This window comes from Jaculus jaculus, chromosome 11, assembly GCF_020740685.1.
Source record: "Jaculus jaculus isolate mJacJac1 chromosome 11, mJacJac1.mat.Y.cur, whole genome shotgun sequence".
In the NCBI taxonomy this organism is placed as follows: domain Eukaryota; kingdom Metazoa; phylum Chordata; class Mammalia; order Rodentia; family Dipodidae; genus Jaculus; species Jaculus jaculus.
The window spans coordinates 14834042-14857773 of NC_059112.1; the positions used below are offsets into that span (position 1 = coordinate 14834042).

At 45.8% G+C, this 23732-nt stretch overlaps 1 protein-coding gene across 3 annotated transcripts in view; it reads right to left on the minus strand.

Moving 5' to 3' along the window:
• Pdgfra (platelet derived growth factor receptor alpha) overlaps nucleotides 1–23732 on the minus strand; it is a 58600-nt gene that overhangs the window by 22690 nt on the left and 12178 nt on the right. For all 3 annotated transcript variants that reach the window (XM_045161702.1, XM_045161704.1, XM_045161703.1), the window contains exons 4-16: nucleotides 18897–19160; nucleotides 16511–16641; nucleotides 13468–13639; nucleotides 13186–13375; nucleotides 11714–11829; nucleotides 10683–10809; nucleotides 9584–9777; nucleotides 8189–8283; nucleotides 7278–7410; nucleotides 6255–6359; nucleotides 4123–4233; nucleotides 2739–2892; nucleotides 2257–2423 (exon numbers count right to left, since the gene is read on the minus strand). In XM_045161702.1, the coding sequence (XP_045017637.1) occupies nucleotides 2257–2423; nucleotides 2739–2892; nucleotides 4123–4233; nucleotides 6255–6359; nucleotides 7278–7410; nucleotides 8189–8283; nucleotides 9584–9777; nucleotides 10683–10809; nucleotides 11714–11829; nucleotides 13186–13375; nucleotides 13468–13639; nucleotides 16511–16641; nucleotides 18897–19160 (1959 nt within the window). The remainder of the gene's footprint in view (nucleotides 1–2256; nucleotides 2424–2738; nucleotides 2893–4122; nucleotides 4234–6254; nucleotides 6360–7277; nucleotides 7411–8188; nucleotides 8284–9583; nucleotides 9778–10682; nucleotides 10810–11713; nucleotides 11830–13185; nucleotides 13376–13467; nucleotides 13640–16510; nucleotides 16642–18896; nucleotides 19161–23732) is intronic.

The following is a 23732-nucleotide window of genomic DNA, read 5'->3' on the forward strand; positions in this document are numbered from 1 at the left end:
CAGCACGCAGGAGGCAGAGGTAGGAGGATCACTATGAGTTCAAGGCCACCCTGAGACTACCTAGTGAATTCCAGGCCAGCATGGGATAGAATGAGACCCTACCTTGAAAAACCAAAAACAATAACAAAAAAATTACATACACACACACATTTAAAGAAAAAAACAGGACCTTTGAAAAAAGTACTTTATGAAAATGCTTTGTTTTCTTTTAAAGCTGAGTTCATTTTCATTGTACTTTGGGAATACTTCTCCAATTAAATCAACTGCCAAACAGACTAGGTAGCAGTCTTTGGGGGGAAAAAAAAAAATATTTTGCCTGTCTATATGAGTGTGAGGAGGAGGGATATGCCAGGATTTCTGGCTTCTGCAAGCAAACACCCTCTGGCTTTACATGCGTGGCTAAAGAATTGAGTGGAGGCTGGTGGGCTTCTCAAGCAAGCACCTATAACCACTGAGCCATCTCGCCAGCGCCCACGGGAGTCTTCAAGGGCAGTGCCAATGATCACACATTGGATTTACTTCCTTATTGGCCCGCTTTCCCAGTTCATCCCATCTGGAAGGGTCCCAGAGTTTTCGAGGAAGGAGGCAACGTGGGCCAACGGTTCTCAGATCTTCTTGAGAATGTTCGGGCCAGCAAAAAGCATCTCCAGCCACTCACACGTTCTCAGCCAGCCATGGAAGGCCAGAAAACTGCGGCCTGCCTGCCAAGCAGGGCCTGGGCCTGAGCGTGACACAGGCTCCCCTCACGCTGGTGCCAAGTCCGCCAGCTCCGCCTGGGAAGCAATGTTTTCCACCCAAGGGGAGGGGACAGGAAGCACTGGTTCAGATAACTCTCCTTGGGTAAACTTGTCAGAGCTCTTGGAAGTTCACCCACTTGGCATTGGGAAGAGGGTGGAACTTGGAGCTACAGAAATGGAAAATATTATAGTGCATGGATCCTTGCCTAACAAGCACATTCTTTTTTATGAATGGACTGTACCTGAAAGCACTGAGAATCACATTAGTGATCTGCAAAATGATTTCCGCGGCAGCTGAACACGTTTGCATCAGCAAATGAGAGGGCAAGATTGCAGGAAAGGCTATAAGGTCAGATCTTTCTAGCTACCACCTACTTGGAGCCTGTGATTAGACTACAGTCCTGGAGAGGCCACCGTGAGGCAGACGTGAGGAGGTGGTCCATCTGGAATGGTATCTGCTAGGTACCCTGACATTCATAAGTCAATTCATCCCCACCTCATATGCCTCTGTTTTGAAAACAGCCAGATCTGCCTTCAAACGACAGTCAAGAGAAACTCTTGTCAGAAAATATAACCCCAAACTGTCGACTCTCCAGCTTCTGTCACAAATTAGATGTGGAAAGCTAAACACAAGAATTACTGAAATCATAGATGTGAAAGTCTTATAAAGCTTAAGGGGAAAAAAATGCTACCCAGCGAGGACATTGAAACAAACACCACCAATCGTCACTGTCCTTTCATTTAAAAGGAAAACAAAAATTTCATATTAGCATTAAGAAAAGATCAGTATAACCAAATGAATCGCTGATTTAAAGCAATTACATTTAAAGTTTGGGAAATTAATTACAATTAGGCCCATCTTTATTTTTTTTTTACTACATCTATTTTTTTCCAGTAATGAGAAAGAAACCTAATGCCTTGTGTACGTTAGGCAAGCACTCTACCTTGAGTTTTCCCAACCCCTGTCTTTAAAAAAAAAAAAAAAAAACAGAATTGCTAGGCATGGTGGTGCACACCTTTAATCCCAGCAGATGGAGGCAGAGGTAGTAGGATTGCCATGAGTTCAAGGATACCCTGAGATTACAGAGTGCATTCCAGGTCAGCCTGGGCTAGAGTGAGACCCTACCTCAAAAAAAATTATTTATGTGTTTCAGACAGAGAGCGAGAGAGAACACGGGCACACCAGGACCTCCAGCCACTGCTAACAAACTCCGGACACATGTGCCACCTTGTGCATCTGGCTTACGTGGGTTCTGGGGAATCGAGTCAAGGTCTTTTGGCTTTTCAGGCAAGCGCCTTAACTGTTGAGCCATCTCTCTAGCCCCTAACCTCTATTCTTTTTCTTCGTTCAGGAGCTACAAAGCTACAATGAGGTGCCATGACCCGGCTGAGCAGATCTACACTTAGGGACCATACAGTCTGACAGATGTGATTATCATCCTCTTCCTTGGATGTTTTCAGCATTATATGAAACCGCTGGACACTCACACAGTACTTGAGGGACAAGAGACACTTTTACCTAGCATGGATTTCTTCTTATAGGAGGCTGGACGATCGTACAGTGATCTCTGGATGTCTGAATATTTAGAAACATCTTTCCTCTCGAGCATGGGGACATACTGTGTGGTGTCGGCTTGCTTCATGTCCATGTAGTCACCGTTGTTTTCAAAAGATAAGATGACGTAACTGTCAAAGACAAAGAAGTCTCAGGCAGGGTGGCCACCCAGAAGATGACTAGATTGGGTACCTATCACATGCCAGGCACCCCGGTTGGCATGGGGGATACAGAGCAAAATCAAGCACAGTATGGGACGGGTGCTATAGGCAGGGAGGTGAGCGTTGACCCGACAGTCACGCAGATGCAAGGGTTGTCGCAAACCCAGATGTGCTGGGAAGGGCGAGAGTCTGGCTGGCATGTAAGGAAGGTGACGATGTGGGAAAAGTCAAGCACTCTGCGGAAGCTTGTACGGCAGTGACCTAGGACACTCCCTTCAAGCTCACCTCCTCGTACTTTCATCGGCAGGGTTCAATCCAAAGATGTCCAGCTCTTTCTTGGGTTTCTCTGGGTGGTGACTCAGGAAGCTATCTCTATTCTTATGCAAATAGTTCACCAGATCCCCATAGAAGCAGTACTCAGTGATGATATAAATGGGGCCTGTGGGGATCAAAAACCAGTTAGGAGACTCATATGAAGATGAAGAGCAGCGCCAACCTGCCCAGTAAGCACTTCTCTTAATGTTCACCCCCTTATATTAATGCCACTCTCACTTTTGGTTAGAGAAGCTTCTCTTTTCAGTTGGCAGTGACCTTGGGATGACTCAGAAGGCACCATGGTGCTGAGAAGAAGTGACAGAGGAGTGCTCAGCACTGAGACATCTCTTTCACACCTTCCAAAGCAGAAGAGGTGGCAGAAAGAATGTAAGAGCCAAAGGAAGGGCAGGACTCCTTACAACGTGCTCCTCCAGACATAAAATGGCCTGGATATCCACGACCTCACAGTGCCTGACACTACCTACACAAGACCATCATAAGAGGAAGAAAAGATCATGACATCAAAATAAAAGAGAGACTGTTTGAGAGGGGGAGGGGATATGATGGAGAGTGGAGGTTCAAAGAGGAACGTGGGGAAAGGGAGGGAATTATCATGGGATATTGTTTACAATTATCGAAGTTGTCAAGAAAAAAAATTAAAATTAGCTGAGCGTGGTGGGGCACACCTTTCATCCCTTCACTCGGGAGGCAGAGGTAGGAGGATTGCCATGAGTTCAAGGCCACCCTGAAACTATATAGTAAATTCCAGGTCAGCCTGAGCTAGAGTGAGACCCTACCTTGGAAAACTAAAAATAGTAATAATTTTAAAAAAATAAAAATTTTAAAAAGTGAGAAAAACAAAAAAATAAAATAAAACAGAGAGCCGAGAAAAGGCATGCATTGCTCTATTTGGACTGAGCAAAGATGGTACTCAGGGCTGGAGAGATGGCTTAGCGGTTAAGCGCTTGCCTATGAAGCCTAAGGACCCCGGTTTGAGGCTCGATTCCCCAGGACCCACGTTAACCAGATGTACAAAGGGGTGCACGCATTGGGAGTTCGTTTGCAGTGGCTGGAGGCCCTGGCGTGCCCATTCTCTCTCTCTCTCTCTCTCTCTCTCTCTCTCTCTCTCTCTCTCTCTCTGCCTCCTTCTCTTTCTCTGTATGTTGCACTCAAATTAATAAATAACAAAAAAAAAAATTAGAAAAGATGGTACTCAGAAACAATGAGCTTCCAAGATTTTGACGAAGAGCTCCATGCTAACACACATGTTTGAGCTGGGGTGGACAAGTCTGGATCAAGTCCCCGCAGCCACAGGAATTCTAGGCGTGCCCTCATCCCGGGCCAGCGGGCCTACCTGACTTGGTACAGGCCCCCAGCAGGTTCACGACGTTTAAGTGCGGGCCCAGGTGAGTCATTATCTTCAGCTCAGACATGAGGGCTTGTTTCTCGCTGGATCTCGCTGTGGCTGTTGAAGAAATAGTCTCCGTCAGCTCAGCTGAACCACCTACGTCTCAATCTCAGATAATCCAAGAATGTGTCCCGGGACTAGAGGGATTGCTGAGCGGTTAAGGCAGCTGCCTGCAAAGCCAATGGACCCAGGTTCGATTCCCCAGGACCCATGTAAGCCAGATGCACAAGGTGGTGCATGCGTCTGGAGCTCATTTGCAGAGGCTGCAGGCCCTAGTGTGTCCATTCTCCTCCACCCCCCTCTCTCTCTGTCTCTCCTTGTTTCTCTCTTAAATAAATAAATATATATATATATATATATATATATATATATTGAAAAACAATGTGTCTCATCTTGTGACTCAATACCATTTATTTACCAAAAGTCTAAAAGAGCTGACTGTCTACTCAGTCTCACTCTAATGACTAGTCCCTAATTTTTAGGGTTAAACATCAGGGAGAGGTTGGGGAGATGGTTCAGAGGTTAAAGGCACTTGCTTTGCAAAGTCTTAGGGCCTAGGTTCAATTCCCAAGACACCCACATTAGCCAAATGCAAAACGTGGTGCAAGAATGTGGTGTTTGCCTTTAATTCCAGAACTGAGGTAGAAAGATTTTAATTTAAAGCCGGGTGTGGTGGCGCACGCCTTTAATCCCAGCACTCGGGAGGCAGAGGTAGGAGGATCGCCATGAGTTCAAGGCCACCCTGAGTAAGACTACAGAGTGAATTCCAGGTCAGCCTGGACCAGAGTGAGACCCTACTTCAAAAAAAAAAAAAAAAAAAAAAGAAAGAAAGAAAGATTTTAATTTAATTCCAGGCAGAGATATGTGGATCCCTGTGAGTTTGAGGTCAGCCTGAGACTATGTAGTGAATTCCAGGTTGGCTTGAGCTAGCGGAAGACCCTACCTCAAAAAAAAAACCCCAAAATAATAATAATAATTATAATTATAATAATAATTAATAATAATAGTAATCTGGTGCTCATTTGCAACCCTTGACATGCCCATACACATGCAAATAAATACAAGTCACTAGAAATAACAACTGATCTTCAACATGAGGGTTAAAAGCAATCAAAATAAATGTAATGGGGCTGGGAAGATGGCTCAGCTGATAAAGCCTACCACACCTAGCGTTCATGTAAAGCCAGATGCCCAATGTAGCACCTGTATGTAGAGCTTGTTTGCAGTAGCAAAAGTTCCTGGTGTGCCCATACTCATTCTCTCTCTCTCTGTTACACACACACACACACACACACACACACACACACACACACATATGCACACAGATAAGTAAAATAATTTTTAAAGATAAACCTAGAGCTAGGGAGATATTTCAGTAGCTAAAAGTGCTCTCTTGCAAAGTGTTTCGACCCTGGTTCAGTCCCCAGTATCCACATAAAGCCAGATGCATAAAGTGGAGCATGCATCTGGAGTTCATTTGCAGTTAAGAGGCCCTGGAGTACCCCATTTTCTCTCTCTTTTTCTTAAATAAATTAACTAAATAAATAAAAAAAAATTTTTAAATAATAAACCCAATGAACTAAACAGTCTAAGTACACACAAAAGCTACAGCCCATGGAAAGATGGCTTAGTGGTTAAGGTGTTTGCCTGTGAAGCCTAAGGACCCGTGGTCGACTCTCCAGATCCCACGTAAGCCAGGCACCCAAGGTGACACAAGGTCGCACATGTCCAAAAAACGGCGCACTCATCGAGGGTACGATTGCAATGGCTGGAGGTCCTGGTACAACAATTCTCTCCCCAACTCTCTCATAAAATAATTAATTAAAAAAAAAAAAAAAAAGGCCGGGTGTGGTGATGCCTGCCTTTAATCCCAGCACTTGGGAGGCACAGGTAGGAGGATCACTGTGAGATTGAGACCACCCTGAGACTACATAGTGAATTCCAGGTCAGCCTGGCCTAGAGTGAAACCCTACCTCAAAAAAAAAAAAAAAAAAAAAAACAACTACAGCCCAAAGAACCAGGATGTAATTGTAAATCTACTATCGAGTCTCTTGCTGCCTCCAGGAAACATCACTTACGTTTGAGCATCTTCACAGCCACCTTCATGACAGGCTGCGACCGGCTTAGCCCGTAGGCTGTTCCTTCAACCACTTTCCCGAATGCACCAGATCCCAAGATCCGACCTGTTGGCAAATGGAACCATCAATGCTTTGCTAACTTCAGGCATCCCCTCCGCTCTCTTGGCCGTGACCAGCACGCACGGGCATTCCACTGGGTGGATGTTTGTTCTTGTGCTGAATAACCCTAATTGTTCCTCTAACTCATCCCATCAAAAAATAAAAAATAAAAAGCACTATGCCCCTAGGGAAGGAAATTAGTGTAAGTGCTTTTGTCAAATAACATTACCATGGAAAGGAAAACACAAGCCCTCGCTGGTGTGAACATGGGTTATTCTCGGGCTCTGAGCTCCTCTGCCCTTGCTTCTGTGGCTCCTGCCAAACCTCTCCCCTTCTGTTTCTCCCTGGCATCAGCAGACCCTCAACCACTGGGAATATTTAGCACTCAAAATATTTCAAGGAACACCTAAGTAGAAGTTTGGGTGAGCCTCCTTGGTTCCCTTTTTTTGGTGGTGGTTGCGGGGGGAGCGCCTGGTAGAAATATAATAAAGTTTAGGTATGAGCACTTGAAATTGGGAGTACATGTACCTTCCTTGTTTGGGTTCATTTTCAGTAACTCTCTAAGACCTCAACTTTGCCCTATTTCAGAATGCAACAGGTAGGTAGTTAAAAACTGTATTTGGGGCTAGAGGGATGGCTTAGTGGTTAAAGCATTTATTTGCCTGCAAAGCCAAAGGACCTCAGTTCAACTCCCCAGGACCCATGTAAGCCATGCACTAGGTGGCACATGTGTGTGGAATTTGTTTGAAGTGGCTGGAGGTCCTAGCATGCCTATTCTCTCTCTCCCTCTCTCTCTCTCTCTCTTTCTCTTTCTCTCTCTCTCTGTCTCTCTCTCCAATAAATAAATAAATAATTAAAAAATAAGCAAAATTGTATCTGGTGAGACTTTTTCATGCCCAGCCCAGGTCACTGGTAGGCACTTACCCAGTACCAGCCCATCTCTCGGGAACTCCCATCTCGAGTCATAAGGCAGTTGCATCGGGTCCACGTAAATATACTCATGTCCGTCAGGACTGATGGACTCAATGACCCGCCAGCGAATTTCATACCTTGGTTTCTGTAAGTGACCAGGACAGGTGACGGGTGAGTTACTAAAGTCTCAGAAGCCTTGCCGTAGCTGCAGTGTGACTGGACCCAGGGGGGTCTGACATGGTCCATCCCACCTGTAATCACTGAGTCCCTAATGAAGCATCTATTCTTGTTCTGATAGCTTCAAAGACGTAATAAGAAAATACTTGGGCTGGAGAGATGGCTCAATGATGGTTAAGATACTTGCCTGCAAAGCCAAAAGACCCAGGTTTGATTTGATTCCCCAGTACCCACATAAAGCCAGATGCGCAAGGTGGTACATGCATCTGGAGTTCATTTGCAGTGGCTAGAGGTCCTATTGTGCCTATTCTCTCTCAAATAAATAAAATATTAGCTGGGCATGGTGGCGTATACCTTTAATCCCAGCACTTGGGGAGGCAGAGGTAGGAGGATCACAGTGAGTTAGAGGCCAGCCTGAGACTACATAATGAATTCCAGGTCAACCTGGGCTACAGCAAGACCCTATCTCGAAAAACTTTTAAAAAAAAAGGAAAAGAAAGAAAGAAAGAAAAGGGAAAGGGAAAGAAGGAAAAGAGGGCTAAAGAGCTGGCTTAGTGGTTAAGGCGTATGCCTGTAAAGCCTAAGGACCCAGGTTCGATTCCCCAGGTCCCATGTAAGCCAGATGCACAAAGTGGAGTTTGCCTGCAGTGGCCCTGGTGAGCCTGTTCTCTCTCTGTCCCTCTCTCTTTGTCCCTCTGTCTCTAATAAATAAACAAGTAAAATGATTTTAAAAAAAATTTTTTTACCTGCTTCCAAATGACAACGAGGACAATGAGGGAGATGATCACGATGACCAGGAGCACCAAGACTGCGGCAGCCACCGTGAGTTCAGAGCGCAGGGCTGGGGACAAGAGAGAGCCAGGGTGGAGGACGGCCTCGCTCACTCGTGCGTGTGCGCGTGCGCGTGGGCATGCGCACGGGCAGGAAGGGGGTGCTGAGTCTGACTGGGAAGCCCTCACTGCTGGAGAGAAGGTGTGCAGGCTGCTTGGCACACCCTAGGAATAGACAATGCCACCTCTCCAGCCTCTGCACCCCTGAAATTAAACACAACTCTTGGGCTGGAGAGATGGCTTAGTGGTTAAGTGCTCGCCTATGAAGCCTATGGACCCCGGTTCGAGGCTCGGTTCCCCAGGTCCCACGTTAGCCAGATGCACAAGGGGGCGCACGCGTCTGGAGTTCGTTTGCAGAGGCTGGAAGCCCTGGCGCGCCCATTCTCTCTCTCTCCCTCTATCTGTCTTTCTCTCTGTGTCTGTTGCTCTCAAATAAATTAAAAAAAAAAAATGAATAAACACAACTCTTGGGCCGGAGAGAATTCTAAGGCGCTTGCCTGCAAAGCCTAAAACCTCAAATTCAAATCTCCAGCTCCCACGTATCCAGATGTCATACACGCATTGTCATACACGTGTCTGGAGTTTGTTCACAGAGGCTGAAGGCCCCGGTGTGCCCACTAGGCATGGTAGTGCACGCCTTTAATCCCAGCACTCGGGAGGCAGAGGTAGGAGGATCACCATGAATTCAAGGTCACCCTGAGGCTACATAGTGAATTCCAGGTCAGCCTGGGCTAGAGCAAGAACCTACCTCAAAAAAAAGGCGGGGCTGGAAAGATAGTTTAGCAATTAAGGCATTTGCCTGCAAAGCCTAAAGACCTTGGTTTCATTCCCCAGTACCCACATTAGCCAGATGCACAGGGGGCACACGTGTCTGGACTTCTTGTGCAGTGGCTGGAGGACCTGACGTGCCCATTCTCTCTCTCTCTCTCTCCCTTTTTCTCCGTCAAATAAAAAATATTTTTTAAAAAAATGCAGCTTGGGAGCCGGGTATGGTGGCGCACGCCTTTAATCCCAGCACTCGAGAGGCAGAGGTAGGAGGATCGCCGTGAGTTCGAGGCCACCCTGAAACTCCAGAGTGAATTCCAGGTCCGCCTGAGCTACAGTGAAACCCTACCTCGAAAAACAAAACAAACAAACAACAACAAAAAAAAAAAACACTGCAGCTTGGTCCTTATAGGTTTGGTCACAGCTGAGTTTCTGCCTTGGGACTTTCGTTTTCTCTGTGACTCTGTCTGGGAGTCCACGTCCCCCTGAGGGAGCCAGGGATGAGCTCACACCCTGGAGAGTTCTCCTGTCCGCTGAACAACTTACTGGGCGCCACGAGCTTCAGCTCTCGGTTCCTAGTGCCCAGGACATTCCTCGCCAGGCACCGCACTGCAATGGTCTCCTCCACTTTCGAGAAGGTCACACGGCCTTCCGTCATGCTCCTGCCCCGGGGGTGGATCTCTGTGATGATATTTGAGACGTTGTTGGCCAAAACTGTCCAGGAAGTCTCATTGTTACATCTAGAGAGGAAAATGACATAGACAGAGAGCCAGTTATCGAGAGTCAAGAAACCAGATGCATCTGTTGACCTTGTGCGCCTTTCTGATCTTGCCCATATTGGGGGTGAGGGGGCTGCTACAACTTGACTCTCTCGTTGTATTATGTATACTGTGCATGAGCTTATTACACATGCTTCTAGAATATTCTAATATTAACTGAAAGTTGACTATTGATGAAGGAGGCAGATAAACAAAGTTCAATAAAATATAACTAGGTCTGGGGAGGTGGCTTAGTGGTTAAGGCGCATGCTGCAAAGCCTAAAAGGTTCAATCTCCAGGTCCCACGTAAGCCAGATGCACAAGGGGGTGCATGCGTCTGGGATTCATTTGCAGTGGCTGGAGGCTCTGTGGGTCCATTCACTCCCCCCATACCTCTCTCTCTTTCTCTGCTTCTTTCCCTACCTCTCTCAAACAAATAAAAGTAAAAAATATTTTAAAAGTAAAATATAACTACCAATCCCAAATCGTGAACCCATGAGTAGAATAAGCAGTTCAACATTAAAGATGTTTAATTACCTGAATTTCCAAAAAAAAAATAAAATTTCCCACCCCTTCACAAAGACCTTCCCTTCTCACTACACACCCTCAGAACCACTCCCAGGGTGACCCTGGGCTTGGGACAGTCCTTTAGATTGAGCAACTAGACCTAGAAAGTCCAGCTCCAAGGCCGGGCGTGGTGGCGCACGCCTTTCATCCCAGCACTCGGGAGGCAGAGATAGTTGGATCGCTGTGAGTTCAAGGCCACCCTGAGACTCCATAGTGAATTCCAGGTTACCTGAGCTAGAGTGAGACCCTACCTCAAAAAATACAGGGAAAAAAAAAAGAATAAAGAAAAGAAAGAATAAAGGAGCATCTAGTTTCCATACTTCTTAATATCCTTGCAAATCATCCACTCGATGTCGGGAAGAGGTGTGCCTTCCGCTAAGCACCTCACAGTCTGTCCCCCTCCAGAGCCATGGTGGTCATCGACCAACTCCACGATGGATGAGGGCACTGCAAGAGGAAAGGAGAAAAAAGAAAAGAAAGAAATCAGAACTGAACGGTACTTTGTCTCTGACCGTGGAGGGTCTCATGAGTTCAGAACCTGTCCATGCAGCATTCAGACCACCCCAGGTGTGTGAGTGACGCTCTTGCTTAATCAGACCCACTGGGTGAAGAGGTTTCTTCTTTTGTTTTTGTTTTTTCACAGTTTTGGTGTTTGGGACTCTGTGCCCAGGATCATTTCAATCCAGACTGAAGAAAGTGAAGAGTTAGCCGGGCGTGGTGGCGCGCGCCTTTAATCCCAGCACTCGGGAGACAGAGGTAGGAGGATTGCCGTGAGTTCGAGGCCACCCTGAGACTCCATAGTGAATTCCAGGTCAGCCTCTGCTAGAGTGAGACCCTACCTCAAAAAAAAAAAAAGAAAGAAAGGAAGGAAGGAAGGAAGGAAGGAAGAAAGAAAGAAAGAAAGAAAGAAAGAAAGAAAGAAAGAAAGAAAGAAAGAAAGAAAGTGAAGAGTGTCTGTGGTCATTCAGCTTGAAAAGCAGGGAAGTTCTAATTATATTACTGCTTGAGAAAAACATAATCTAAAACTGGGCATGGTGGTGCACACCTTTAATCCCAGGCAGAGGTAGGAGGATCACCATGAATTCGAGACCAACCAGAGACAAATTTCAGGTCAGCATGGGCTAGAGCGAGACCCTACCTCGAAAAAAAACAAACAAGCAAGTTCCAGATTCTGAAGTATTTCAGAATTTTGGATTAGGAATGGCCAACCTACACCTGAACTTGCAAGTACCACAGAGCTCTCCCTGACTCATGTCCAGTTCCCAAGGCGTCACTTTTCTTCCAGGCTGCCAAGGGGTGGGGGGGGACATGATTCTCTGGGCTAGCAAGACCTTCCCATGTGCTTAAATACCTTGCGTTAACAGCTCAAAAGTATAGCTCTTCATGTCATCCTCATTTTGAACGATGATGGTGTAATGGCCACTGTCCTCTTCCTTGGCCCGGATAAGTTTTAACTTGCTTCGGTACCTGAAAACACAAGAAGGCTGTTTCAACCAGCAGCATCTGAGTCAGCACCAATTGTTGAAGCAGTTAAGCCTTCAATTTCAATTATATTTCTGTAAAAGACATCTCTCTCTCTTGCCCGTATCATCAATCTCTCTCCTGGAATTCTCATGATGGTTCCCATACATTAAAGATCAGACTCTTGGGCACAGTAGCAAACGGGGGGTTCTGAGATAAGTGATGTCCATCTCCAGGGGGTGTCCAGCTCCGCTAAAGCCTCACTTCTGAATGGCAATAGTCTACCAGCTTTTCTTTTTAAAATATTTTATTTTTATTTATTTGTTTATTTGACAGAGAAAGAGGGAGAGAGAGAGAGAATGGGCACACCAGGGCCTCCAGCCGCTGCAAACGAACTCCCAACCCATACGCCCCCTTGTGCATCTGGCCTACATGGGTCCTGGGGTATCGAACCTGGGTCCTAAGACTTTGCAGGCAAATGCCTTAACTGCTAAGCCATCCCTCCAGCCCCCAACTTTTCTTTTTAAAAGAAAAATAATAAAATTTTGTGGAGGAGAGATGGCTTAGTAGTTAAGGTGCTTGTCTGCAATGCCTAATGACCATGGATCAATTCTCCAGTATCCACTTAAAGCCAGATGCACAAAGTGGTGCATGCACCTGAAGTTTGTTTGCAGCTGGAGGCCCTGGCATGCCCATTCTCTGTCTGTCTCTCTTCTATCTCTGCTTACAAATAAATAATTTTTTTTCAAAAAAATAAAGGGGGGGAGGGCGTGGTGGTGCATGCCTTTAATCCCAGCACTTGAGAGGCAGATATAGGAGGATGGATCTCAGTGAGTTTGAGGAATTCGTTTTCAGTTGGTGGAGGCCTGAGAGCAGCCATTCTCTGCCTCTGTCTCTTTCTCTCTCTCCCTCCCTCTCTTTGCCTCCTTCTCTCTCTCTCATTCTCTCTCAAATAACTAAATGAAATATCTTAAAAGAAGAAGGGCTGGAGGGATGGCTTAGCAGTTAAGGTGCATGGCTGCTAAGCTTAAAGACTCAGGTTCAGTTCTCCAGGTCCCATGGAAGCTGGATGCACATGGTGCATCTGGAGTTCTTTTGCAGTGGCCAGAGGCCCTGGCACGCCCATTATCTCTGTGTGTGTGTCACTAATAAATAAATAAAAATAAATCTTGAAAGAAAAAACAAAGCTGGGCATGGTGGTGCCTGCCTTTAATCCCAGCACTCGGGAGGCAGAAGTAGGAAGATCGCCGTGAGTTCGAGGCCACGCTGAGACTACATATGAATTCCAGGTCAGCCTGGGCTAGACCGAGACCCTACCTTGGAAAAAAAAAAAAAAAAAAAAAAGACCAGATTGTCCCTTACCTGATTTCTCCAGTCTTTTCCACATCGGTGGTGATCTCAGTAAGATTCTCAATGAGAGTCAAGTTGTCCTTCAGCCAAGAGATCCGGGGAGGGGGGTAGGCCTGTACCTCCACCACAAAATGTCTCACTTCATGCAGGTTGACAGCTTCCAGGTGGCCGAAGGTGGGCTTGATCTCAACAAAGCCCTTCTCTGCGCAAGGAACAGTCCCATTAAATGACAGTCACCACAACTGGGGTTCCCAAGCAGCAGGAAGGACGGACACTTTAGAAAGAAGAATGTACCATGGACAGAAATGGTGACCTTCTTCATTTCTTTGACCTCCCTGGTGGCCTGGCGGGCGGCGCATTCGTAATCCCCGCTGTCTTTCACCGTGGCCTTGGGGACCGTCAAAGTGTACACCAATTTGATGGATGGGACTTTGATTTCCTCCAGCATGGTGACGCCTTTGTTTTTCTATAGCAGAGAAGAAAACTTGCCTTTTAAAGGGTTCACTCCTCACGGCAAACCCTAACGGAGGCCCAGGTGATACGGAGGTGTGCATGTGACTCATCAGTTCTATGAGATGTGCTCTCTGAGGGGATTGGTTGGTATTTTCAAGAGGGGGACGCTATACATATGGGGAAGCAGGGGTCACATAGGAAGTCGCTGCACTTCTCAATCATGCTGTAAGCCTAAAGCTCCTCTAAAATATAAAGTCTAAAAATATAAAGAGGGGCTGGAGTGATGACTCTGCAGTTAAGGCACTTGCTGGCAAAGCCAAAGGACCGAGGTTCCAGTCCCCTGCACAGCCAGATGCACAGGGTGACGCATGCATTTGGAGTTCATTTACAGTGGCTGGAGGTCATGGTGTGCCCATTCTCCCCACCCCCTCTCTCTCCCTCTTTCTCAAGTAACTATTTAAAATAATAAATAAAAAGAATAGATATACAAATGTCTTTTTAAAAGCATATAGCCTTAGAAAATCAAGCTTTCAGGGATATTGAAGAAGGGGTGGCAGCTCATGGCTATAAACCAGCTCGAGACAGGAGGATTGCCAGGAGTTTCAGGCCAGCCTGAGCTACAGAGCGAGGCCCACAAAACCAAAAGTAATGCATAACGCATACAACAGAGACAGGACTGGGGTTATAGCTTAGTGGTAACGCATGTGGCTAGTAGGTGTAAGGCCCTAGGTTTAATCCTTAATGTAGAGAAAATTTAGATTAAAAAAAATAAATAAAAGGATATTCAATAATTTATGTAAAGCATCTATATACTGGCTGAAGGAAAAAGAATGAATTTAACGAGTAGTAATTAAGAAATGATACCTATATTGGGGCTCTTAGAGATGGCTCAATGGATACAGGGGCTCACTACACAAGCATGAGTTGGATGCCTAACACCCACATAAATGCCAGGTGGGCATGGCAGCTGCCTGTAATCCCAGTGCTCAGGAAGGAAGAGGATCCGGGGCAAGCTAGCTAGCTACACCAGCTGAGTCTGTGAGCTCTGGGCTCCACTGAGAGGTCCCAGCTCAGTAAACAAGAGGCGTGCAATTGAGGAAGACACCTGACCCCAAGCTCTGACCTCCACATGCACACATGTGGGGGTGCCCACACCCACACACGTGTGCACACACGGCACGTATACACACATAGGCATGCAAAAAAGGATGGCACCTATTAATTTTCAAGTATCTACATATAAAAATGTATAAGAGGGGCTGAAGAGATTTCTTAGTGGTTAAGGTGCTTGCCTGTGATGCCTAACGACCCAGGTTCAATTCCCCAGGACCCATGTAAGCCAGATGCACAAGGTGGCGCAGGTGTCTGGAGTTCGTTTGCCATGGCTGGAGGCCCTGCCATGCACTATCTCTCTCAAATAAATAAATAAATAATGAATTGGTTTTTTTAAAAAAAAAAGAAAAATGTATACAAGATTTATACCCTTAAGTCTGAATAGTATGATGTTTTAGAAAGTGAACTTTTTTTGAGGCAAGCCTAACAGACTGGACCCCTCTATATTTTGGAGAGAGAAAGAGAGGCAGAGAGAGGAGAGAATGGACACACCAGTGTCTCCAGCTGCTGCAAATGAACTCCAGACTCATGCACCACCTTGTGCATCTGGCTTACGTGTCCCATGGAGAACTGAACCTGGGTCCTTTGGTTTTTCTCGGTAAATGCCTTAACTGCTTAAATGCTTAACTGCTAAGCCATCTCTCCAGGCTCCCCCTTCTCACTCTCTCTCTTTTTTTTTTTTTTTCAACAGTGTTTTATTTATTTATTTGACAGGGAGAGAGAGAGAGAGAATAAGCATGCCAGGGCCTCTAGCCTCTGCAAACACACTCCAGACGCATTTGCCACTGTGTGCATCTGGCTAACGTGGGTCCTGGGGAACTGAACCTGGGTCGTAAGGCTTTGCAGTCAAGAGCCTTAACCACTGAGCCATTGCTCCAGCCCCACTGTTTCTCTTCTTAACATGTGTTTTCCTAAACAGACAGAGGTGAGTGCCAGTCTTGCCACCCACACCATTAGCCAACCTAGCAAATGAAGCAATCTGAGTTAAGACATGCTTAACATCACCTATCTTAATGGTAGCATTGCAATGTGGCAACTGTAGGTTGATATGTCTGGATAAAATGAGCAGGAAGTACCACAAAGCTCTGCCCCTTCTGTTTCCCAGATAAATGGAAGAAAAAGTTGTATGTGGGCTAGAGAGATGGCTTAGTGGTTAAGGCACATATCTATGAAGCCTAAGGATCCAAGTTCTATTCTCCAGGTCCCACATAAGCCAGATGCACATGGTGGCGCATGTGTCTGGAGTTTGTCTGCAGTGGCTGGGGGCCCTGGCACGCCCATTCTCTCCCTCTCTCTCTCTCTCTCTCTCTCTTTCTCTCGCCTTCTCTCTATCTCTAATAAATAAATATAAATAAATAAATCATAAAAAAAAAGAAAACTCAAAAGGTTCTACTGTTGCACAGTAGAGTCAATACGAAGCAGAATGATGTATCAGATGCCTCCAAAACCAAAGGCTTGGGAGCCCACCCAATGAGAACGTGTGGCTGCCTTTGCAGTCAGTAACTGTTACAATCCAGGTGTTTCTTTACTCTCACAGCCATAGAACTTTTCCTCTTTCCCTCTGACTGTTGAAGCGGGGGCTCGGCACAGAGTCTTTACACATCCTGAAAGCACTGGTCCATCCGTGGTCACCTCAGAGTCTCCCATTGATCAAGACTTAAAGGTCCTGGAGCCCCAGGAGTCGTCACAGAGGAATTGGCAACTTAAACTTGAGTAGGTGATAAAGCCCTGTGGTGTCTGCTCGGCCCACTCGATGTCTCAAAGCACCTACCACTTCTCCAGGGTAAATCCACTGGAGATCGACCACCTCGTTGTTAAAGACAGCACAGGTCACCAGGATCGTCTCGCCTGACTTGTACACAGTTTGAAGAGCTTCCATTTCTAGATCCAGTTCTGATGTTGCTGTTAAGAAAAAAAAAAAAAAAATGAACATGAGACTCAACTATCCATGGTATAGCTTGGATCTTAAAAGTCTACGTTTAGGGCTGGAGAGATGGCTTAGCAGTTAAGGCACTTGCCTGTGAAGCCTAAGGACCCAAGTTCAATTCTCCAGGTCCCATGTAAGCCAGATACACATGGTGGTACATGCATCTGGAGTTTGTTTGCAGTGGCTAGAGGCCCTGGCGCGCCCATCCTCTTTCTCTCCCTCTCTAATAAATAAATAAATAAAGTCTACATTTGCCCCATGAGAAAGAGATGGTAAGACCCTATTGCTGAAGACTTCATATGTCTGAGTGGCAGAGTCACTGAGAAATCAAGCTGGTGCTGAGCAGAAAACCTTCTCCCTGTAGCACAGCCAACTGAAAGCTGGAAAAACCTGCACTGTATGCAGCCCTATGAGAAACAGAAGTCATCAGCGGTGCAAACAGTGGACACTGGAAGCCTCAAGTTTGGCCAGACAGGCCAAATGACTGAACGAGTGCAATAGTGGCATGTTTGCTCTGGGGGAAACCAACTGCTCTCTAATTGTACTGAAGGCCCGCTCTATGGGAGGGAATACATGTCTGGTACTGAAAACCTAATCAAAAGCCTATGGCAGGGGAGGTCATGAGCATTGGGGGTATAAAGCCTGCATATACTACTCTCACCAAATCGCCCTGAAAGCACTACACTTAATGTTCATATTCATATATTAATGCTACTCTCACTTCTGGTTAGAGAAGCTTCTCTTTTCAGATGGCGATGACCACTGGGATGACCCAAAAGGCAACATAGTGCTGAGCAGAAGGGACGGAGGAGAGTCCAGCACTGAAACACCTCACATCCTCCAAGGCTCAGTCCCATTGCAGAAGACATGGCAGAAAGAATGTAAGAGCCAAAGGAAGGGTAGGACTCCTTACATATAACAGTCTGGACAGAATTTGGCCTTGATGTCCAAGACCTCACAGTGCTAGCAACACCCACACAATACCCTCATAATGGAATAAAAAGATGATGACCTCAAATTAAAAGAGAGACTAATGGAGAGGGGGAGGGGATATAATGGAGAGCAGAATTATGAAGGGGAAAGTGGGGGAGGGGAGGGAAATACCATGATTTGTTGTCTGTAAGTATAGAAGTTGTCAATAAATGTGTGTGTATATATATACATATGTGTGTGTGTGTGTATATATATATATATATGTATATATATGTATATATATATATGCAAATTTTTTGTTTATTTTTATTTATTTATTTGAGAGCGTCAGACAGAGAGAGAGAAAGAGGGAGAGAGAGAGAGAATGGGCATGCCAGGGCCTCCAGCCACTGCAAATGAACTCCAGACAGGGGCACCATCTTGTGCATCTGGCTTATGTGGGTCCTGGGGAATTGAACCTGGGCCCTTTGGCTTCACAGGCAAGTACCACAACTGCTAAGCTATCTCTCCATCCTCAGTTTTTTTTTTTTAAACTTGGTAGTTAAGGTGCTTGCCTGCAAAGCCTAAGGACCCAAGTTTGATTCCCCAGAACCCATGTACAGCCAGACAGATGCACAAGGTGGCCCATGCAGCTGGAGTTCACTTCCAGTGACTGGACCAGGCACACCCATTTTCTCTCTTTAGCTACCTCTTTCTCTCTTATTCTCTCAAATAAATAAGTAAATAAATATACCAAAAAAAATAGAACTGGAGAGATGGCTTAGAGGTTAAGGCACTTGCCTGAAAAGCCAAAGGACTCAGGTTCAACTCCCCAGGACCCACATAAGCCAGATGCACAAGAGGGCACATGCATCTGGAGTTTGTTTGCAGAGGCAATGATGTTCCCATTCTCTCTCTCTCTCTCTCTCTCTTTCTCTCTCTCACCCTTCCTCCCTCCCTCCCTCCCTCCCTCTTTCTCTCTCTCAAATAAATTAATTAATTAAAAAGATTTTTAAAACTTTTTTAAAAAAAGAATGTGAGTCAAATAGTAAGAGGCTTATGCACAGAAAGGATTCCTTACATTATTTTTCATGATCATGAAATCTTACATGGGTAAATAAGTTCGGCTTGCACTGATTGTCAAGCTTGTATTGTTATAGCCACAGAGGTCGGCTCTATTACTATTGCATAGTAAAGGTGGGAAGTCCTGAATCCCCAAAGCAGAACCCAGGTTTCCGCTGCCGAGTGACCACGATGGATTCTAAAACCCTCATTTACCCGCGAGTCTCATGTACAGAAGTGGGAGAGGGCTACCTACCTTTCAAAGCGTAAATGTTAAATTTCATGGTCTGGAACGTCTTCCCTTTGACGGTGGCCTCACAGACATAGGGCTCGCCCACACTGAAGGTCCCGTTGAACCCCTGTCTGCTGTTATAGGAGGCGGGCACCAGCCTGCCCTCGTTGTACAAGGTCACGGGTGTCTCGGGATCCGTGGTGCGACAGGGTATGATGGCAGAATCGTCGTCCTCCACGATGACTAAGTGATCGGTCATCCCCAGAGGCACAAACGGCACATCCGGATCTGCGGTTTGACAAGAGAAAGAATCAATTAGGGTTTCATTTCACTTTTTACACATTAAGGCAGAAAATAAAGTCCGTTGCCCTTAATATCATTACTTTGGTGGCGTTAGGGATCCGACCGCGGCCGCCTTGCACATGCTAGGCAAGCACTTTACCACTCAATTATACCCCCAGTTTGGCCTTATTAGGTTAGATTTGGGGGCTGGAGAGATGGCTCAGCCATTAAGGTATTTGCTTGCAAAGTCTGCCAACCTGGGTTTAACTCCGCAATACCCACATAAAGCCAGATACACAAAGTGGCCAATGAATCCGGAATTCATTTGCAAGAGGCCCTGGTGCACCCACTTGATATCTCTCTCTCTCCTTTCTTTCTCTCAAAAAAATAAACAAGGGCTGGAGAGATGGCTTAGCGGTTAAGAGCTTGCCTGTGAAGCCTAAGGACCCCGGTTCGAGGCTCAGTTCCCCAGGTCCCACATTAGCCAGATGCACAAGGGGGCGCACACGTCTGGAATTCGTTTGCAGAGGCTGGAAGCCCTGGCGCGCCCATTCTCTCTCTCTCCCTCTGTCTTTCTCTCTGTGTCTGTCACTTCCAAAATAAATAAATAAAAATTTAAAAAAAAAAAAGAACGTTTTAAAAAAAATAAATAAATAAAATAAACAAAATGTGTTTTATAGCAGGGCGTGGTGGTACACACTTTTAATCCCAGCACTTGGGAGACAGAAGTAGGAGGATCGTTGTAAATTCCAGACAGCCTAAGACAATAATTTCAGGTTAGCCTGGGTTACAGTGAGACCCTATCTTGAAAAACAATCAAGCAAGGGCTGGAGAGATGGCTCAGGGGTCAAAGCAGTTGCCTGCAAACCTAGCCACTCAAGTTCAAGTCTCCAGGACCCACAGAAAGTCAGCTGCACAGTGGCTCATGCATCCGGAGTTCCTTTGCAGAGGCTAGAGGCCCTGACATACCCATTTTCTCCCTCCCTCTCTCTCCTTGCAAATAAATAAAAATTAAAAACAAATAAAAGCAAACAAACAAAAAGTGCTGACACTAAAGAGAAATACCAGTCAGGAATCAAAATCAAAATTTAAGAAGAGAATATAGTCATATACAAAAGAACTGTGTAGGCTGGGCGTGGTGGCGCACGCCTTTAATCCCAGCACTTGGGAGGCAGAGGTAGGCGGATCGCCATGAGTTCGAGGCCACCCTGAGACTACATAGTGAATTCCAGGTCAGCCTGAGCTAGAGAGAGTGAGACCCTGCCTCAAAAAACCAAAAAGAACTGTGTGTGTGTGTGTGTGTGTGTTGTATTTTGTTTGGCTTTGAAATGGTCTTGCTATATATCCCAGTCTGGCCTGGAATTTGTCATATAGCCCAAGCTGGCCTCATTGGCCTGTAGACTAATATAATAATTCTCTTGTCTCAGCTCCCCCTGGTACTGGATAACAGGCATGTCTCGCCATGCCCAGTCATAATTCTTATATTATGAAATGCTTTTAGAAACCCTACTGCCTAAAGCTAGTATTATTGAAAAGTAGAACAGAAATCTGTGTTTTTTTTTTTAATAATCTCTCGAGTAATAAAGACACATTAAAGCTGGAGGGAGAGGGTGGCACAAGCCCCTTGTTCAGCTTGCGCATGGCCCTGGGATTGATCCCAGCAGGAATAATTCCATAGCCTGAAATGATCCTTTCAAAGGCGCTGCTAGTTAAGCCCTATGATAAGAAGTGTTAAGAGTCTCAGGAACCAGTGATAGGTAAGGCCTGACCCTCCCTAACTGCTAATGAGAAGGTCCTTGTCATCCAACAGCCCAGTAGCCACATGGGAGGTTCTGGAGCTGGGGACAGGGAAAAAACACCAGGCCTAGTTAAGGCAAAACAAAAGTTTAAGGATCTAGTTAAAAGCCTGTGGCAGAGGAGGTCATGAGCCCCAGGGGAGTAATGCCTACTGGTATCTGGCTAAATGCATATATTATGCCCACCAAACTGCCCTTTGAGCACTTTTCTTAATGTTCATACCCATATATTAATGCTACTCTCACTTTTGGTTAGAGAAGCTTCTCTTTTGCTTTTCAGATGGTGGTGACCACTGGGATGACCCAAAAGTCACCAAAGTGCTCAGAGAAGTGATGGTGGAGTGCTCAGCACTGAGACATCTCTGTCACACCTTCCAAGGCTCAGGGTCCATTGCAGAAGAGCCAAAGGAAGGGGAAGACTGCTTACAATGAGCTATTCCAGACACAGAATGGCCTGGGTATCCCTGACCTTGAAGTGCCTGGCACTACCTACACAAGACCTTCGTAGTAGGAGGAAAAGATGATGACATCCAAATAAAAGAGAGACTAATTGCCAGGCGTGGTGGCGCACACCTTTAATCCCAGCACTTGGGAGGCAGAGGTAGGTGGCTCGCCGTGAGTTCAAGGCCACCCAGGGATTACATAGTCAATTCCAGGTCAGCTAGAGTGAAACCCCACCTCGAAAAACCAAAGAGAGACTAACTGAAGGGAGAGGGTATGTTTCGCAGGGTAGATTTGTGAGGGGAAAGTGGGGAGGGAATTATGGCTTATTGTCTATAATTATGAAAGCTGTCAATAAAAACGTTTTTTAAAAATTCAGGAATGGAGGGAATTAACATGGGATTTTTTTTTAATATATTTTTTTAATTATTTATTTATTTATTTGAGAGCAACAGACACAGAGAGAAAGACAGATAGAGGGAGAGAGAGAGAATGGGCGCGCCAGGGCTTCCAGCCTCTGCAAACGAACTCCAGACGCGTGCGCCCCCTTGTGCATCTGGCTAATGTGGGACCTGGGGAACCGAGCCTCGAACCAGAGTCCTTAGGCTTCACAGGCAAGCGCTTAACCGCTAAGCCATCTCTCCAGCCCGGGATTTTTTTATAATCATGGAAAATGCTAATAAAAATTAAAAAATAAAAAATTCAGGAATCACTTTAACAAACTCATGTTCCTACTGTTCTGGTCAGAGCAGGGAGAAAACCCTCCACAATTAGACAGTTTAACTGCATGCTAACTTCGAATTCAAATAGATTAATTGATGTCCCTCATGCCTCAGTCAGATTTGCTTTACACATGTTAATTAATCTTCCCTGCTATGGTATATTATCTATGAGATATTTAAGCAACACCAGGATGCTTTTTTTTTAATTTAATTTATTAGTTTTCTTACCAGTAAATACAGGCAGTTTGGTACCATTGTTTAGTCTCATCTGTGTCTGTGATGAAGCAGACCAAAAATGAACCCAACATGGCTTTTTTTTTTTTAATTTATTTGAGAGAGAGAGAAAGAAAAGAAGAGGCAGATAAGAGAGGAAGAGAGAATAGTCATGCCAGGGCCTCCAGTCATTGCAAACGAACTCCAGACACATGCGCCCCCTTGTGCATCTGGCTTACATGGGTTCTAAGGAATTGAACCGGGGTCCTTAGGTTTCACAAGCAAACACCTTAACAGCAAAGCCATTTCTCCATCCCCAGGGTGCTTCTTTGTACATTGGTCCCTGACAGAAGGCAGCATTGTAGGTACAAGTGTGGACATAGCTACAGATCCACAAAGGTCTGCCCAGCCACGGCAAGGTGGGTGGTAGACCAAATGCATCTCAAGCTCATGGCTAAGCCTGGATTAGTGATAAAGCACTCTGTATCCCTCCAACCACAGGAGGCTTAACTGTCCATGGTTTGGCCCCGAAGTCCTCACGACCTCAGGTCACACTACCCAGTGATGATGCTTGCCAGTGACTGAGTGAAACTGGGGTCCATGGCCTGGAGGGCTCCCACACTCTGTGGACCCATGGACTCTAGGCCACACAGCCAGCCCTACGACACAGCCGGAATTCCCTAAGAAAATCCGTGCATGCGGGCTGGAGAGATGGCTTAGCAATTAAGGCACTTGCCTGCCAAGCCAAAGGACCCGGGTTTGACTCCCCAGGACCCATGTAAGCTAGATGCACAAGGGGGCGCACACATCTGGAGTCTGTTTGCAGTGGCTGGAGGCTCTGGCATGCCCATTTTCTCTCTCTCACTCTTTCCCTACCTATTTCTGTATCTCTCTCTTTCTCTCAAGTATATTTTTTAAAAAATCCTTGCATGCTCACTCCCATCTGTCATCTTGGAATACCTTCTCAGAGGACAGAGTCACGTCATTACAATCGTGAGCAAGAGATATGAAATCTCAGTACTTGGGAGGCTGAGACAGGCTTGGATACAAAGTGTGTTCCCAGCCAGCTTGGGCTACATGGCAAAACCCTGTCAGGAAGGCAGGAAAAACGACAAAAGAAAGAGAAAATGACAAAGGGGAAAGTGTGTGTGTGGGCGGGGGGAATTACCATGGGATTTTTTTTTTAATAATCATGGAAAATGCTAATAAAAATTAAAAAGAAGAAAGAAAGAGCAAACGAGAGAAGCAGGGAAGAAAGAAGGAAAAGTTATGTTCTCTAGTTTTCAAATTTTCTCCGGTGAAGTTATTGGTTTGTTTTTTCTTTTCTTTTTCGTTTTGCTTTTCCAGGAAGGGTCTCACTCTAGCCCAGGCTGACCTGGAATTCACCGTGTAGTCTCAGGCTGGCC